The sequence below is a fragment of the Colletotrichum chrysophilum genome (assembly GCF_026319265.1).
Source record: "Colletotrichum chrysophilum strain AFK26 chromosome Unknown scaffold_4, whole genome shotgun sequence".
Taxonomy (NCBI): Eukaryota; Fungi; Ascomycota; class Sordariomycetes; order Glomerellales; family Glomerellaceae; genus Colletotrichum; species Colletotrichum chrysophilum.
The window spans coordinates 461,717-480,092 of NW_026517291.1; the positions used below are offsets into that span (position 1 = coordinate 461,717).

Consider the following 18,376-nt stretch of genomic DNA (forward strand, 5'->3'; position numbering starts at 1 on the left):
CCGCCGCTGTGCGAGGAGCATCTTCAAGTGGCGGCTTGGCCCGCACGAAGCACCCACTCTGATTCATTGCAGCGGCCAAAAATAGCAGCATGACCTCGCCCGAATGTTGTGTTTGGCGTCTCGCTCTTGTTGGCTCTTTGGGGGAGGGTGGTGCAAGGCCAGAACACCATGAAGAGCTGTTGGACGCAGCCGCATGCGGATATCCCGAGTCTCGACGGCGAACCGCTGGCCTCCGTGTGTGGAGGAGGGGCGACTTGACATGACTGATAATGGCCGTCGACTCCTGTTGGTGCTGGGCGGTTGGCGGCGTGGAGGCGCACATACTTGTAGGTAGGTAAGGTAGTGGGTGTGAATCATGGTGGCTCGCAGACTGGAGGGAGGACTGGTTGCAACATGCCACGCTTGTGTGATTCGACCAGTAGGCAGAAAAGACATTTCCCTATTATTGGGGTCTCAACTTGATTCAGTTAGGCTCTCTCCCTGCATATCGCAGTGGTGTTGCTCAGGGTCTGCATGTTTCAATCCCTCTCCGCCGCGTCAAGGCGGTATCTCGCAGAGAAACGCAGCACAGCGCAGTTCGACGGGAAGCCAACAGCCACTGTTTGATCTCATGTCTGAGGTAGACACCCAGCACCCCTGGCCTTCGGTTGGGGTGAGGGTACATACAATCGCGGTATCCGTAAAAAGTAAACATTTCCATTCGAGTGCCAAGATCGGAGAGCGGGAGAAACACGTTTGGCGATGACCGAAGGCTTTCATGTGAAGGCAGTCAGCGCTCTCCAATGACAGACGGAAAACATGTTTGTTGGTGACCAAAGGCGGCATTCCAGCCATCCAACAGCCTGCCAAACGGGAATTCTCAACTTGTGTTGATAAACAGGCGGTTAGGAACATGCAGTTGTGGGTGTGATGATATGCATGTTGGTGGTGTTGGTGGTGCTATCGTGTGAATTTCATGTTCCCCTCTGCCGCTAGACTGCTAGGCTAGGCCGGTGAGAATGTGAAGACAGTTGAAAAGAGACTAGCACGGCCAGAGACTGACCAGTAGACAGCAGGACGCCTGGAGACGTGTGCTAACAGTCGATACTTGGGGCGCTGACCACAATGAGGTGCTGGCAGGGAAAGGGGTCCCCTGTCCGTTTGGTTTGTTTCCCCCCGGCGGCTCGGAAGATCTGGGCCGGCGCAGAGCTACGCCATTGGCCAGCCCAGGGGGGAATGGGTACCTTCCGCTAAGAAGTGACGATGTTTTTGCTGGGGACCAGCAGGCAGAGACTTAAGATCCCGACATGGCCCTTCAGGTAGCCATTAGCGTCGCTTCGCCACACCTTGCTTGCGTTCGCGCAGGTGCAGCCGCGAACGAGCGAGCCACGCTGATGCATCTGTGTGTGATCCCACACTCTTCTTCCCGCCATACTTTCACTTTCAGCCCTCGCTGGCCTGATTCGCTTCTAGTTCTGCTTTGGCCTTGCTTTGCCTTTTTTTTCTTCTCCGTCTGCATTCATCTGCTGCAGAAGACTGCGGTTGCCCTTCTCTTCGTCTCAACGCCGGCCCTACAACTCCAGACGATTTCATCATGACATATCCCACCCGCCCCTCGCGCTCTTAGCTCACTTGCGACAACAACTTTGAGGCTCTTTGACTATGGCCTCCGGCACTGATATCCGTGGGGAAGGGGCGCCGCGGCCGTCCATTGAGAAACCCCCCATTCTCTCCCAAGATCCCGCCTTTGATCGATTGCCCGACGAAATCATCCAGCAGTATGCCTTCTGTCCCCCAGCTCTAGGCTGCAGCATTTCCTAACCCACCCTGCTCTAGGATTCTTCAGCTTACCGACCCCGACTCGTTTGCCTCACTCGTCCTTCTCAACTCGAAATGGCGTCAAGTCTCTCAGCAAGCGCAGCTCTACGCTCTCCACCTCTCGAAATGCGAATCCTACTCCGCGAGCCATCCTCCTTTGCGCGAAGCTGACGTCAAGGATGAAGACCTTCCCCGACTAAGGCGATTGTTTGCCAGAGAAGTCAAGCGCAATCTCTTTGAAGCCTACCTGCGACCCCGCGAGACCGTTATCCGCCTGATATCCAATTCCATTAGCTCCTCGTCATGCCCGGGCGGCGAAGGGATGCAATTCAGTCCGTCGCCCCGCGGTCACCATGTTCTGGCGTACAACTCTTCTCGAATCTATGTGCTTGATATGAGAGGGAAAGAAATAGACGTCAAGAGGGAATTCAAGATCTTGCGCCGACCAGTTTCAACCTGCATAAAGGACGATGGCTCTATGTTGGCGGTCTTGTCCTCGGAAATGCAGGTCGATCTTTACGATCTTGAGCCGTCACCTCCCCGCCGCACACAGTCCCTGATCTTAGACCATGCCCCACGCACGATCGCCTTGTCGCCATGTGGTTCCGTTTTGGCTGCAGCTTATGAAGGCGGCATTGAGGTTTCGATGGTCAATCCAGGCGCATTGCCTACGGACAGGAGAGCCGTCAAGTGCGATGGTGTCGATTCCCTTTCTTTCTCCTTTGACGGAACACAGATCCTTGGAACTACTGTCCACTCATCGCCTCCCAACACCGTCATCCTGACCGCTCCCTACTACGACCCCGGATCCCAAATGGCAGATGATAACATCAGCGCTCTTTGGACAACTTCAATTCTCTTCCCCAATACGAGTCGAGATTGTAGTCATGCCGTGCTTCTTCAAGATTCATGCCAGGAGGAGGCAGCCTGGACCTTTACTTATGATCGTAGCTTTGAGACTTTCAGGGCTGTACGCATCGACGACTTGCGCAACGGAACGACATATTTCACTGGTCCAAAGCCTCACCCGGCGTCTCAAGCGAAACTCACGCCGTGCACGCTCCCAGCAGCTACATATCACGGCGACCTGGTCAGCGCCGGCTTCCAAGGCAAGGATATCTGGCTGTACGGTGTACCAGAAGATCTTGACGCTGTGCCCGAGTTCTCTTCTGGGTCCGATTCATCATCTTCTACGGGTCAAGGACGACGCAACAGCGGTCCTCCGTCCCGTTCATCCTCTGCGCGAGCGCAAGAGAACCCGAGAGTGCCGCAATGGCAGATGCTTTGCGATAAGCTGCGGAACACCTTTGTCTGGGGAGCCAAGATTGCCGAGCTTGAGGGCGTGAGCACTGTGAAATGGGTTTCTGGCTTTGGCGAAACATCCTCCCAGGAACGTCTAGTCGTCGCGGCTCGCGGCATCTCCCCTACCAAATCCATCGTGGACGAAGACGATATCGACTTTATCGATGGCGGCAGGGTCACTCTGCTTGATTTTGACTACGGTATTGAGGACGGCGTTAGGACGGAGATTGAGATCGAAGTTGGCACAAGAGAGCCTGAAGTCCTAGAGGAGGAACAGAGAGACATCGACACCGAGGTTGCTATTGTTCGCCGTAGGACTGTAGCACAGAGACGGGGTGATCGCGGTCATTTGATTCGTGCCGCTACCAGTGCTGCGATCCGAGGCAACCCTATGCCCTCAATTCCTCCTCTGCCACAGCCGAGAGAAGAACCTGAAACTGGTGAGGACGAGGACGATGACGACGACCCGCTGGTTCCCAGGCGTGTGGGTGCCGTGCCCCGCATCAATGTCGAGCAGCCAGCATCTGCTACTACCCGAGACGAAGGAGGTGAAACAGCTTCCATGATTGAGGAAGAAGAGGCCGTTGAAGCCCCTTACGCTCATGATGGGCCTCGATCTACAAACACGCTCCGCCGCGCCGCAACTGCGGCTGCAATGAACCGACGTCGCAACCCCGCGCCTCCCGTTGCTGGGCCGGTTGAATATAGACGTGCTGATGGCCGACGTGAGCATCCTCATGAGAGCGATGCTGACAACTGGGTTCCTCCGCCGCCACCATACCAAAAGGAAGACCCAGGCGACTTGCCGTCTTTCTTGCGAAACGCTGCCATTACACCCAACGGTGTACATGTTCCCACCCAGCCATCTAGGACACAGACAGCCGCGCCCACGATCGGATCAGCCTGGCCCTTGCCCAGTCGTCCAACTCTCGCTCAGACATCTCCTCGTCCTCTTAGTTACCAGGAACCAGGCAGCGTCAGTCCTGCTAATACGAGCCAGCATCTGCGGGTCGCTAGTGACACCACGCACATGAGCCGACCTCGCACAGCGGACTCAGATCGACCATTGTCTATTCCTGTCTCTCGTGTGGACGATGAGGACGACATCTACGACGTTTCACCACCTGATTCTCCTCGGGTCGCGGCGAGGAGACTGAGTCAAACTGAGCCCACGGATGAACGCGAACGCATCGTTAGCGAAGTTTCAGTCATTTCGCCGATGAGCAGAAGGGTTAATTCCGACTTGGTGTCCCCACAGGATTCTTTGGCTTCACCAGTCATTCATCAAACCCAGTCTCCTCCCTCTTTGGGTTTGGAGATACCATCCGCAGGCCTTGGCATCATCGCCGGGCCACTCATGTCCCAGCCAATCGACGATACTCATACAACCCTAGTGAGGCGTCTGTCGAACGCACAAACATGGCCAAGATCTGCTCAGCCTGCCACTGGGCCCCAACTTGGCCCTGAGGCTGATCCGTTAGCCAGCCATCCGTATTCGGCTCCCGCGATCAATGCTAGTGTGGACATGATTATGGCTTCCGCATTGCCGCCTCCACCCAGAGCCGACCAGCTGGCTAGCTTACAGCAACATGATCAGCAAACTCCCCCTCGGCGGTTTTCTGGTAACTTCAGTTCTGTACAGCGCGTTCCTGTCGGCAGTCGTAGGCCTGGTTCACGTAGAGCGTCCGTTCCCCAGCCTGGGCCTCCGTTAAGCGCAGAGCAACCCCCGATACCGAACAATGGTAACAATTCGCCCGTTGAGGATCAACCACTCATCATCAGTACTCCTGGGGGCGTTGTGGGTGCCTACGACTTACCCACACGCCAACAGTCCAATCGCCGAGGGGAGATGCCCTTGTTGGCACCTATTCCTCGTCATGCTCGTCCGGCGCAAATCGGCCCCCTAAGGCCGACGGTGGAGCGGCTCGAGACTATATACAGCGTCAACTCGACTAACCCTGCTGGGCCGGGGCCCGCTGAGGCCTCCGGAAGTAGAAGTCTGATGCCGGCCTGGCTCCAGGCGCCGTCGACAGCTTCAGCTGGTCGACAGTCACATTCGCCTGTGAGCCGTAAACCCAGCCGTGCCGAACGGAGTGCAGCCAAAAACATCAAGGACGCAAAGAGGCGAGGATGGAACGGCTCCAAAAAGAAGAAGAAAAAGAAGATTGACCCCGAGGTTGCCAGCACTGCTGCGTGGACCGATGTCTCGGGCGTGAGCCGAAGTGAACACCACGGTAAACCAGAGAAAGAGAAGAAGTGCGTCGTTATGTGAGGACTTGGTCGGAGTCTAGCTCTCCACTGGGGGCAGCGAATCTGCTCTCGTGTCTGGCTTGGATGCATTGACTCTTACGATTGATATTTCAGCACTGGAGTTGGACAGGTCAAGAGACGGAAATCTGGTTGATATTTTTGGGCACCTAGCGGGGAAGAAAAAGCAGCATGGTGATGATTTGGAGGGTTTTAGATTTCCTTCCTACCTGCTAGACTCCACGGGACAGCCGTGCTCTAGTCACAGACGGTATTCAATGATGACCAGCATGAGTCGGTCTACGATACCATTTCTTAGCGTATACCACTTCTCAGTACAGATTTTCACAATCTAAATATATAAATTCTCAGAGTTCTATCGTATTTTCGCACCTGCCTCGTTCACCAAGCAGCCGTTTCACGGCAAGTACGCAATAGTTTCGTTCGAGGCGGGGAGACATTTATAGTGTTGAACTTTGTATGTGTATACTCTCAATTTACTTTGGGTCCAGCACCTAGTAGGTGACCAACAACTATTATAAAAAAGCGACCGTGGGGTATAATAAATCCTTTCCAAACAAACGCCAAATGTACCCCAAGCCCATCGACAGGAACGCCGTCGCCCAGAGGAGAGAGGGCTGTAATCTAAACCAGATGAAGAACAGACTAAAAAGCAAGAAAAAGCGAACGTCTATGCGATCTTTTCTCCAAATCCCCATGCCAGCATGCACCGTTATCATCCCCCTCAAGAATAGTATAGAAACGAAAGTCTTTGCACCGTAGATAAGGGGCAGAAGAAACAGGAATTACAAAAAGTGATAAAACGATTCATGAGAACTTGTCAACCCACATCACGCCCGACGTCGTCCATCAGACTTGCCTCGGGGTCTGCGGCACATAGGGCTTGCCGCGCCGCACGTCGCCCAGCTCGGCCTCCTCCATCATCTCCGTGAAGGACGTCAGCCTCTTGTGCCCGGGTCGCAGGACGGTGCGCGGGTCCGCGAAGACGTTGATGCTCTCGCTGCTCGGCTCGCGCGGGAGCAGGGGGTTCTGCGCGCCGGGCGGGCGCCGCCCCGAGTTCGGACGCATGCCGCGGATCGGCGGGACGGGGATCCCGGCGCGCTCCGGTGTGCGATCCGGCGGGGTGCGCGGCTTCACGGAGTCGCTCCTGGCCAGGCCGATCGGGGGCTGCTGGTGCGCGGCGAGCGTCGTGGCGGTGGAGGAGGAGTTGCGGGAGTGGTTGTAGACGCTCCAGCCGGTGCGGGAGTTGTGCGAGTGGACGGTGGAGGGTGTCTTGAGGATGAAGTCGGTGCGGTTGGCCGCGTCTGAGATGGGGATGGGGTCCGAGATGATGTTGCCGAAGGAGGAGGTGGACGTCGAAGGACGGGGGCCGCCGCTGCGCTTCTTTTCGGATCGGATGGTTGTGTTGCGGCGGCGGCGACGGGCAAGGAAGAGGAGGAGGGCGACGCCGAGACCCACGCCCGCCAGGACGCCGCAGAGGACGCCGATGACGATGGCTGTCGGGAACGTGCTCCCGTTGTTGTTCTCGTCTTTGCTGTCGCCGTTGCCGTCTTGTTGGGCCGGCGCGGTGGCGGTCGAGGTTGCGGAGGCAGACGCTGCGGTGGATTCGGGGGAGGAGGTCGCGATGGTTGTTGGGATCACGGTGACGCTCCTGATGGGCACGCTGGATGTGGCACCCGGCGTGGTCGTGGGAAGCTCGGAAGCCGGCACCGTGGTCGGTTTCTGGGTCTGGTTCGCGTCCTTCACGCACTGGTTCGCGCCGTTGCAGGTGTAGCCGAACGGACAGCATTGCGTGCCGCACGTCGGGAGCTTGCTCTTGAGAGCCGTGGTCTTGATCACGGCGTCAGGATGAGCGTCGGGGTCCTGCAACGAGACGGCGCAGTTGATGGGCGTGATGCGGTCGCAGTTGCTTCCCTCGGGACAACAGAGGACGGTGGTGTTGCCGGCCAGGGCGATACATGTCGAGCCCGACTTGCAGCAGAAGGACGAGGGCAAGCCGCTGCCGCTGCAGGGCGAGAAGCCTTCGGCTGCACATGTCGACTGTCGTTGGAAGATGGAGGGGAGAGAGGCTGCGTGAGCCGAAGCGACGAGGATCGAGAGCAGCGTGGCTCGTGTGCATTTTCGTAACCTCGCCATAGCTGGGGGATGATGTCGAGTGTATGCCGTGTAATCGGCCAAATTCTTTTAGCAGAGCGCGTCGTGCGAAAGGTTGACAAGTTTGCGTGGAACACAGTTCTTGCTCTTCGGAGTCAACCGCGTGTGTAAGTCAGAGGCAGTTGGTGGTATGTGTCAACAAGTAGAGAGGACAAAAGAGAAGACCAGAACCGTCGGCGGTCCTCGAACAGAGGCACAAAGGTGTAGAAGTAGGTCGAGGCTCGGAGACGTTTCGTGGTAGGTCGAAGACAAGTAGACAATGAAGTTGTCACTATTCGTGGAGTGATTTGTGAGAACAAGGAAACGACTACTTAGTTGTTCATCGAGTAGGCAAAGAGGCCGCACAAAAGAAGCGAGGACACGGCCCAAGGAAACAGGCAATGATGACCTCAGAGAAAGAAATGAATGGAATCAGATGTCGGGTAGGAAGAGGAAAGGAAGAATCGTTCGAAAGATGGGCTGGAAGATGACGATTCTGTTTCCACCCGACGTTTAGACAGGCCGTCCAAACCCAATCTTTTTTCGTCCTGCACATATCGCGGCAAGGCGGCAAGGGGCCCTCTACAGCCTCCAGTTCAGCTCTGCCACTCGGCAGGAGGACTCCCACGGCACCCATACGCAAGAAACAGTCTAGCAGACTTTTTTCCTTCCTCGCCTGCTGCGCGGCTGCGAAACGATCGAGCTTGGGGTCCTATGCATAGGACGGTAGCCACCCGATCGACCTATGCTGCTTGGGGACCCGGCTGGACGGTGGCCAACCAAGCGGCCAGCGGGCGGCATCGCGGCGACTTGGAAGGGTTTTGCCTGCAAAACTCCTACGCAAGCGCGACTGGATCGCAGGGCATTGCTGCTATTCCTCGTCCGGAGCTGGGGTAAATGGGGTGGAGCGATGGTGTTGCGCGAGCCGTATGGTTTGGTTTGCAATATCTCTGGTCCCCAGCGTTGCAGCGCTTCCTACCTTACGACCCCCAAGATTGGGCGGCTCAGAGTCTGGCCTTGAGGCAGTGCAGGTCTGGGTAGTCGCCGGGCCGTTGAAAACGAGAGGCTCTCGACGAAGCGCCGGAGAGTCGTCGCATGTGGACCCCCGGTCCCCTTGAGCAGCGGCGGGTTCGAGCAATTTCTTGTGGTGAAGGCCATGTTGTGAGAGGTTGAGACTGCAGTGCAGCGAGAAGCCGCCGACGAACGAAAAGGCGAAGGGGTCGCTGCGCAGTGCCAGAGTGTAGCCGCGCACCGCAAACGCGCGCCTGTGATTCGCCGACGGCATCGACCACAGGGCGGCCCCTGCATCTGATGCCCTGGGGCGACTCCATTGTGCAGTGCAAGTGCCCCACGCTACCTGTTGTTGTTCCCTTTCTTAGCGTCCGTCCCTCTGCCATTGTCTTTTGCTTTTTTCCGGCTTGTCTTCTTTTGGGAACTGTTAGTTGGCCACTATTCCCACCGTTCTTCTGCAAAGACAACGACACCAGGAATAAGTCGGTATTAGTTGAGGCAACCTGGCCAGGGAAACAAGGTTATTCATCAGGTTTTCGAAGCGAAGATGCCCTTGCCGGAGCCAAAGCCCAATAGGCCGCCGCCACCTCATGCGTCCAAGCCACATGTGACGTACGCCTCCATTCCAGCCACTCGCCTCCTGGTATGTGGCATTTGGCCCCCGGCTTGACAACAGCTCCAGCTCCAGCTCCAGCTCCGCTCTCTTCCGGGCTCCCTCTCGGCGGCGGTCACAAGACCCGTCCACCGTCTCGCGAAAACCTCACCTTGGGGCGCCCGATCGGCAGCCGGCAGGACCTCGCTGCCACTGACAAGCCGCAGACTCTCCCCAAAGGAAGAAACCGGACCATTGACAACGGCCACGACCCAACGGCCTCCCCAATACGCGGTAGGCCTTGCCCGTCCGCTGCAGGGCCAGCATCATCAACCCGTCTGGTGTCCTTCAGCTTGTCAAGGGGGGAGGCGTGTGTTGTGGCCGATGTTCGTCTGCAAGTCAGTGCCGTGCAAATGCGCCCGAGGCAAGAACAACCCAACGACGACCACGTCCCATCGTCGCAATCGCCGTCGGTGTAAGTCGGACAGTTCCCAGGGTCCCCATCTCCAAAATGTGAACCCCTCCGTGATCTACGTCAAAAATCCGCCTTGCTAACGTTTTCTCCCCCCTCCCCTCCATCATCCCCCTCCAGTGTCGCGCCTGTTGCGGCCCTCCGAACCAACAGGCCCCGAAAATCTTCAACCACGCCCCTCCCACGCATCAAGACGGCATTCGTCAAAAATGCCCAACTGACAAAACAAAATCCTCCCCCCGCCAGAAACAGAGAATCGCACGCCCGATCCAGTGGTCTCTCCTCATGTCCTCCTGCATCTGCAGGGCCCCCTTCCTTCCCTCCCACCCCAGAGACAACCTCTCAAATCTCGAGGAATGGGTGCAACTTTGATAGTCATAAACTCGGCAAAGGGAGAAGAACCATACCATACCGCCAGTATGGCAAAAGACAAATAGCAGCCGCAGTTCGGCCCATCACGTGGGTACCCATGAAAGGCGTGACCTACCTACCCTACCCCCTGGCCCTGGGCCTCCTCTGCCGTTTTCCCTGTTTTCCTGCCTTTTCGCTCGTCCCCTAAACCCTTTCCACTGCCTATCAAACCATTTTCCCAGCCCCAAAGAGGCCGAACGACGGAGGATGCCCGGCAACGGAGACGAATTGCCAGCCCAAGACTCCATCTTTGCCAATTCACGATGATTCACACTCCCGCGCGCTGTGACTCGAAAACGGCGGTGAACGTGTTTTTTTCTCGACTCCCTGGGTCGCTTTTCGTTTTCCTTCCCGCCCTGCCATCATCCATCATCCACGTCCCCTGCCTTTTCTTGAACCGTGGGGTTGGAAGTGGGCTCTCCCGTCCCTCGTTCTTCCGTCATCCAAGACAACGAACCCAAAATGCTAGACCACACACCCCTGCCCTGTCTCTCGTCTGTTCAGATATGCCCACACAGAAAATACCAACAGAGGGGTGTATTGTAAATTCAGGCATTGGAATTTGCAGGTGAAGATCAAGAACAAGACACACTCTCGGTGTATCTTCCTCACAGTTATTCCAATACTGTGATGCCTTTTCCCCCAATCTACACACACCCCAAGAGACTAAGAAAGAATTGAACCATGTGACCTGCTCTATGGAACCTCCAGACCGCACGAGAGGCGCAAAACACCTCCCGTTTTCCCCATTCCCATTCCCATCCCCGTCAACTACCGTCCTATCACCCATCACAAATTGTCATTGACCCGAGAGCCCTGACGTCGATGGCGGGCAGCATGGGATCTCTTTTTCACTCTCTCTGCGTCGCGAAACGTGAGTGAGAGAAAAACGCCTCGGCCTCTCTCCATAAACCCTGCCACTTACACCCTGGACGGGTTTCCTAATCCGTGCAAACCGTCGGCGTCGGCTAAGAAACACCACGGAACAATGAACAACGTCAGGTGGACAACGACGACGGGCAAGACCCCGGACAATATCTCACCGAGGCCCCTGCCATCCCTCACCGCTACCTACCGGCCGGAACCGACACTGACCTAGGTGAGTGATTGCTACATACGTACTACCTCACACACAACCCCACCTCCGGCATCGCAAGCACGAGGACTGCACCGTCTCGTCGTCTGTGAAAGTGGCGGGTGGGGCTGGGGTGGAAAGGAAGGGTTTCCAAGGGAGACTGGAGCGCGGGCGCGTAAAGTGCTCACGCATCGTTCAAATGTCTCAGTCGATCTAGATATTCTCCTCGCGGTAGGAAAGAATGACCAATGACGATTCACAGCTGTCTCAAGAGGTGAAGAAAGACCTTGGGGAAATACGAAGTTACAATTCTGCAAACCTTTTTTCGTGCTTACTCGTGCCAAACAAGTCGGAGCCAGTCGCCTTCCATCGGACGGACGCCTGCATGGGCGCGCACACAATGCCAGTGTCCCTCCTCAACCCGTGATGGGATGTGTTCCCGATATTCCCGTCAAATAGACAGACCGAATCCACGTCCCCAAATAAACCTCTCACCTAAGACGAAGACTTTCTTTTTGGTTTGGCTTGGAATCGTCCCATGGTGCTGACCATCCCCACCCCCTCCATCTCTGTAAGTCGTAGGTAAGCTTCGGTCCAAGTGCTTCCAAAGGGAAGGTGGTGGTTGATCCGCCACGCCAATCAGCAGTGCCGTCGTAGTCCGACACCCCTCCCCCCCCTTGACGCAGACTGGCCCAGACACTCGAACGATGGACACCAGTGAATTTGCTGCTGTCGAGTGCTTGCGAATCATTCACAGGCCTGTGCAAAGACACGAATCATACCGAGAGAAAACGCTAGAGGTAATCACTTTTGAAATTGTTGGGTATATTTGGTATTACATGAATCCCAATCCCTGCTCGATTCGCCCCGATGACTCTATAGAGTGAATGCGGTCGATCGAGCCCACCCCGTGTGTAAGAAGTCAACAGGGAAGCTAGCCCATCACAGCTCCCAGAGCCCTTCTTTCGTTTCCATCCGATCCAGTCCAGATGCACCGAAATGCTTGTTCCCCGAATGTCCCAAAAACCCTAAAACTCCGAATGAAGGCGCCCCGATTCCTTGGCTCATGCTGAGGTATAATGTTGAGAGGGGAAAAAACGAAGATGAGATCAGGCGGAACCCTAAAAGATTGTCCGGTCTGATGGAAAGGGAAAATGTAGCGTTCATCGCATTTCGTATCTCCAAGCGCATGTCAGGGCCTCATCCCAGCTGTTACCCGTCCTGTCTGTCATCCATCGTCATCGGTCATCCTGGCAGCCAGGCCTAGCTGCCCCGTGTGTGAACCCTCTCAGAGATAAAGTTGTCCAAAAAGAAGAAAAAGTGTGATCCAAGTGTCTTTGCTCTCTCGTAGTTCATGTCCGCTCCGTTCGCCTTGCGGCGGTGTCCTTCTAGTAACCCCGAAGCAACCTGGGATCAGGTTGGTGTAAATCAGAAAAATGTGGTATCAAAACGATGAAATGCAAATAAAAGAAAAATGGTTGAATGTCCAGCAGAGCAAGACTGGCTCGCAGCAGCCCCGGTTCACGCGAAGGGAAGTTGGCGATTGCCCGCATCACCTTTGCGGAGGCGATACGCATACCACGCGGAGAGGGTAAGGCCTCTCTACTGATGTGCACAGCCCGGGACCAGCCAGGCCGTTTACATCAGCAAAAAGTCCCAGCCCTTCATCTGCATGACATCCCGCCAGTGGATGTATGGTACCGTCTCCGACCCATGCGAGGAGCCGGGGCTGGCAGCGGGGCTACCGCTGCACTTGATGCTGCCAGTCTGCGTCCAGACTTCGTTGAGAAGCGAGGCGAGACGACCAAAAGAGCCGTAGTCGGACACGTCGCCAAGCTGAGAGACGCGGTCATCGAAGAGGGTGCGGAAGGAGCTGTCAGGCAAGCTGACGGAACCACCAATGAGGTAGACCCAGACGAGACTGCGGTCGAAGCCTCCAGGTCCAGAGGGAATAAGCTGGAGGACGTTGGCGAGCTTCTCAACAAGGCCAACGCAAGAGGGCTGGGCCGGGTTGAAGCCAGGGACCAAGCTGCAGAGGTAGATGCGCGCAGCGATGCGGAAGGCAGCCGTGATGTTCTTGGAGAGCTGCTTGGGAGAGAGGCTACCGTTGGTGTTGTAAGGCATCTTGGGGCTAGGCTCGCCCATCTCGGTCAAGTTGATCTGCTCACCGAGGGCGTGGACATGTTGGCAGAGAGTGATGTCGTCCATGCCGCTGCCCTTGAGATTCTCGAGGCAGGCAATCTCAGAGATGAGGTACATGACACGGTCCTCGCAGCCCATGAGCTCGCGGAGGCCCAGGCTGGGCATGGTTGACAAGTGCTTCTCGCGGTAGGTGTGGGCGAAGGTAGGTGCCTGTCCTTGCATCGTGGCGCCAAGGATGTCAATCCAAGAGGTCAGGGTCATGTTGAAGGGAGTCTGAGCGACGGGCTCGTTGGGATCTGACACCACGCGGGGAAGATCAAGCTTCTGGACGAGGCTGATGGCCGCCTGGAAGTGCTGGTGCCACGGGATGTCGGGCAGGGAGTCGTCATAGCGACCGACAACACACTGGAAGAAGATGAGACCCAAGGCGGCCTCGAGAATCTCTTGGTGGTTCTCATCCTTGTTGAGAGCATCGCACAAGGAGGAAATTGTGGCATAGCGGTGTCTCATGATGTCCTGGTCAATCTCCTCGCCGGGGACGTTCATGGTTGCCTTGTAGTGCTGGGCGGCGATGCTGAGGCAGCAGTGCAGGTAACCCTTGTTGCTCTGCAGAGCGGGGAGGATCAGGTCAGAGCCTACGGAGCCGTGCTGGTTGGACTCGAGGATTGGGAAGACGGTGGGCAGAACGAATTGAATGAAGTGGTCCAGCAAGCGCTGGTCGTTCTCGTCAAGCTCGACTGCGACTTGGCGGTTGGACATGGCGGGGCCATGGGAGAAGTCGAAGAAGTTGACGTTGAGAGCCTCCTCGCTCAGGGACTCCTTGCGCTCGGAGTAGACCTGCTCAGTCCACTCGCCCTCAAGAGGAACCGAGGAAGGCAAGATGGTGCCGGCGGGCGGGGGAGTCTGGTAGGTGCTGAAGGTTGAAACATGCGACTCTCTCAGAGTGGGCACATCGTTCATGTAAACTTGGCGTTCCGTCTTGACATCGATCTCGTACGGCGAAGGGAAGGCGCCGAACATAAAGTCAGGGTGCATCTGGGGGTTGTAGGCAGCATACTCGGCAGTGGGCGGGCTGTTGAAGTTGAAAGCCGTGGAAAAGTGCGAGTCGATGGAGGCGGAGCGGGTGCGGTCAAGAGGGTCTGAGAAGGTGGCAGAGGTAGGCAAGGAGTGCGACAGGCCGGGAGGAGAGCCGACGGAAGTCTGGATGGTGTGCGACGCCTTTTCCGAAAGCTTCTTGCGCTTGATGATCATCTTGATGTCGTCCTTGTGCTTACGGCGGGCGTCGTTGTTGCTCCACCACATTGGGCGCTTGTATTCGCATGTCAAACCAAGGTGTTTGCAAGCGGAGCACATTGGCGAGCCCTCGTCGCACTTCTTGCGGCGTAATCTGCAGGTGTAGCATCCTATGGGAGAAACAAATTAGTCTTGAAGCTTCAATGGGTGAAAATTGGCGGTTGTTGCGTTGCGGCTCGGAGCAGGTGTAAGTGGCAAACTCGGGTGTAAGCCGAGAGAGCAAGGTTGAGAGTGAGAGAGAGCTCGAGCTGTGCGGTAACGGCAAAGATGGGAAAGGACGATACAAGAGACAAAAACGTACCTGTCCTGGAACGGCGGTGCATCTGTGTCTTTGCCTTGGGGTTGGCATTGTTGGCATTGCTGGATTTGCAGGCCGACTTGGCCTTCGCAGAAGATGCGACGGCCATGTTGACTGCAGCTGTTGATCTCATGAAGTCGCTACGACTGTGGTTGGGGGGTAGTGTTGACATTTGTACCCTTCTTGTGGCTCGCGATGGAGGTACCTGCGTTGAATGGCAAGCCAAGCAGCTTCGTCTAAGCTGTAGGCTGGGCTGGGGTGGTGCGTGGGAGGGGAGGGGAGCGGACGAGGGTCGGAGGGGGGGTGTGAGGTGAGTGATGTGCAGTGGACCGTCCTAGACCGGGGTGATCAGGGACAAGGGTGCAGCGAGGAGGGGGGCGTGGCAGGAACTGTTGCACTGTACGATGACTGTGCGGAATGGCACTGTGCTCTGGACCGGGGAAAGGCGGCCAGGGGTGCAACCAGGGTATGAGAGCAATCAGGTGCGTGCCTTGGATGCCGCTCTTCTGATTTGCCGTGCGGTCGAGAGAATTTGACGAGTGAGCGGCCGGTTCTCTGAGGTATTCTCCTTGGCACCCACGCAGGAAAAGCGGGACGTCCTTTCGGAAAATGAAGACAGCGAGAGATGAGGAGTCGAGTCGGGTCGATTCGAGTCCAGGGCCTGGCAGGGTAGGGCAGCTCGGTAGGGCAATCGCAGACGATGTGATGTGTGTGTGTGTGTGATGGTCGGATCAGAGAAATGTCTGTTCGCTGGTTCCGCTGTCAACGCAATTTGAGATGGGAGACCGGGTTGTTTGTCGAATGGCTGGCTGGCTGCTCGTTGTTGTCGTCCAAACCCAATTCTCAGTCGTATCAGATTATTAAATTATTCCTTTGCTTCCTTGTCGATCTTGTTCGCTTCGTCAACTGAAATCAGTCTCGTCTGCGGCGGGGTTTGCAATAATTGCAAATGCGTGTGTGATTTTGATGGGTGCAGTATATGCGGCGTTTTGTGTCGAATGAATGACTGGTTTTCAAGCAAGGCCGGCTTGCCTTTCAACTGGATATTATCGATGAACTCGAGTGGTTGGGGTTCGGAGGGTGGAGGGAGATAAAAACACGATATGAAAAAAGAGAGAGAAAAACCTCGGACAACACTTGGATCACTTTCCTTCTTCCTGACTTCTACAACACAACAAGAAGAGAAGCCAAAAGATAGCCGCTGGTGATGGATGGCCCAAAGTCTTATATTGTGGCCGCCTTCATCATGGCCATCTTCTTCTTCGTTGGCCAACTCGTCTGTGACCGCATCTCAGAGGCACCACCTGCTGTTGGCTACGTAGCCTGCCAGTAGTCTTGTTCTAAATTTGGACACACCTCCATCGAGCCCTCCCCTAATGTGCTCTTGTGTGTGCCTTCGTGCAGCCGGGCCAACATAGACACAAGGCAGGCCGGCCGGCCGCACTCACTCGAGTGCGTAAGACTTGGGCCTGCGCTTACAGGTGCCAATGAGAATGGGCCGCCAAACATGGTCGCACTCGGGGTTGGGGGGGCCATCGTTGGACTTGGACCCCACCCGAGAATAGAATAGGAATAGGAATGGAGAGACATCAGAGAAGAGGGGGGAGAGGAGCTTCCAAAGGCCCGACATGGGTCAAGGTAACTGTCGAGCGACTAAACGGGCAAGACGGTCGACGCCTGCATACGGTGGCTTGCCAAAGCTGACCTCTGTATGGTAGACGGTCTCCCATCTGGGCCCCGGTATGCCTTCAACCACACGGTCCACACGCGATGCAGAGACATGCAGAACCATACATGGGGGGTTTGCTGTTTGCTCAACCCGACTTGCCAACTTTGCAAGCACTCATCTGGCCATCTGCCTCCCGGCTGTCCGCCGTCGATACCGCGTCCACTACCTCGCCCGGGTGCTGTCCGCTCGCCGTCCCTGGTGCTGATCTCCAATATCAGCATGAGTGTGTTACTGGCGATGCCCAAGTGTTGTGGCCCGGACAGATGCAAGCTCATTCCGCGGCATGGTCCTGCGCTGCCGGAGCTGCAAGAACACAGGGCTGGCGTGTCTTGCCCGTTGTCTCCCCGTGTTCCCGATTTCTGCATTCCGATGCCATCGATGTGTGACCCTCTTGGCCGCAAACTTGGCCTGTCATGACACGATGCGGGCGAGAAATTCGGGGGCCGACATATGGAGAGACGGCACAATGGCTGGCTGGGCTCATCCTTGCAGACAAGGTCCGTCTACTGCACCGTCGAGCCCTCTTCTGCGAACAAGCTCCGTCTTGAGGTAGTACGCACTTGCATGGAGCTCGCCAACCACCAACAGAGCCTTCAAAGCATGTGGAGCTCAACTCAATTTTGAAAGGCCGGAGTTTTCAGCGTCGGCGAGAAGGCGATGAAAAGTACAAGGGAAAGAGGCCCAACTTCGCCGCCCCTACCAACCTTGTTCCTGCGATAGCCCTGTCTCTGGCAGACGAGGTGGATTCATCCGATCATCCCATGAGAAGCCTCGCTCCACGCTTGCATGATGGATAACGATGTGCGGGACCTGACTTGCCCGTTAGGCCCCCACTCAGCATCTTCAAATTTGGCAATTAGCCTGCAAAGGTTCTGGGCAAGATCTTCAATCTTGGCAGTATGTTGCGGCCGCGATTTCCTCGTCAGCCCTTTGTCCTTTGCCTTTGTTCCAGTCCTAGATCTTCAGCAGAGCTCTTAGCGAGGTCAGAGCCAGACCTCAGTCGTCGTCGTCGTCGTCGAGGGCTTGCTGAACAGGACTGACGATGCAGAGTTGTCGCAAAGAGAATCCACAAATCAGAATGACCAGAATAGCGGTCAAGTGCCGGATTGGCTGGTGCACCCGGCCAGTCGCCGTCGGTTGAATGTGGCTGCCGGAGTTGCTCAAGACGGTGGAACCAGGACCTTCTGTCGTGCATGGTGAGCGTTCAGGGTTGGTGGGAATGGAGAAAGAGAGAAAATACCTCTCTCATCGTGGAGGCAAGCGTCCCGTCGTCCGTCAGAACGAGGACAATGGCAATGGCGTGCAAGCTGTGCGATCCGAGGGCCCGTCGAAGGCGGAAGGATTTTCAGAGCCTGGGTTACAACAACGGCGACGATGACAGGGGCAGATGCTTGCCTCTCCCCAGTTTTCTCTGCTTTCTTTTCCAACGAGTGGTTGCGTGCTTCGCAGTCGTCTCGTACGTCTCTAGCGTCGTTGTTCGCCAGTCGAGGGCTCTTTGTCAAAAAGACCGTCTGCCACGTTGATTCGACGAGAGGTGTGACGAGTTGAAGTCTCGTGCAGGGCTTCGGGACCAACCGTTTCTTAGCGCCTGTGATGCAGCAGGGATTTAAGCTCTTGCCAGAGGGCCGCAACGGCCCCGGATTGGCTGCTGGGTCCTGCAGCCACAAGAATCGTGCATGATTATTGACCGAGGGTCCCTCGCTAGCTCCACAGGCGGAGAGGAGCTGTGGCCACTTGAAGGCGGGAGCGCAGCGACTGACAGGGGCTCTGCTCGCGGGGTTTGCATGCCCGCCCCACATTGTCCGCCCTCACAGAGGGAAGAGCGCTGCAGCCACGGGCACGTCCCTCAGATG

The 18,376-nt window shown here is 56.4% G+C and overlaps 3 protein-coding genes across 3 annotated transcripts; 1 reads left to right on the top strand and 2 right to left on the bottom strand.

Annotated features, from left to right (window-relative positions):
* Nucleotides 1–1,641: 1,641 nt before the first annotated feature.
* On the top strand, nucleotides 1,642–4,056 carry COL26b_001022 (uncharacterized protein; the record flags this gene model as incomplete). The annotated part of the gene is made up of 3 exons (XM_053173982.1): nucleotides 1,642–1,757; nucleotides 1,816–3,943; nucleotides 3,970–4,056. The coding sequence occupies 3 exons, from the start codon at nucleotides 1,642–1,644 to the stop codon at nucleotides 4,054–4,056; spliced, it is 2,331 nt and encodes a 776-aa protein (XP_053042099.1).
* Nucleotides 4,057–6,216: 2,160 nt separating this feature from the next.
* Nucleotides 6,217–7,503, bottom strand: COL26b_001023 (uncharacterized protein; the record flags this gene model as incomplete). Its single annotated transcript, XM_053173983.1, has 1 exon — nucleotides 6,217–7,503. The coding sequence occupies one exon, from the start codon at nucleotides 7,501–7,503 to the stop codon at nucleotides 6,217–6,219; it is 1,287 nt and encodes a 428-aa protein (XP_053042100.1).
* A 5,196-nt stretch (nucleotides 7,504–12,699) lies between these two features.
* Nucleotides 12,700–14,903, bottom strand: ADV1 (Transcriptional regulatory protein pro1; the record flags this gene model as incomplete). Its single annotated transcript, XM_053173984.1, has 2 exons — nucleotides 12,700–14,606; nucleotides 14,798–14,903. 2 exons carry the CDS (start codon nucleotides 14,901–14,903, stop codon nucleotides 12,700–12,702), a joined length of 2,013 nt encoding a protein of 670 aa, XP_053042101.1.
* Between the last annotated feature and the right edge of the window lie 3,473 nt (nucleotides 14,904–18,376).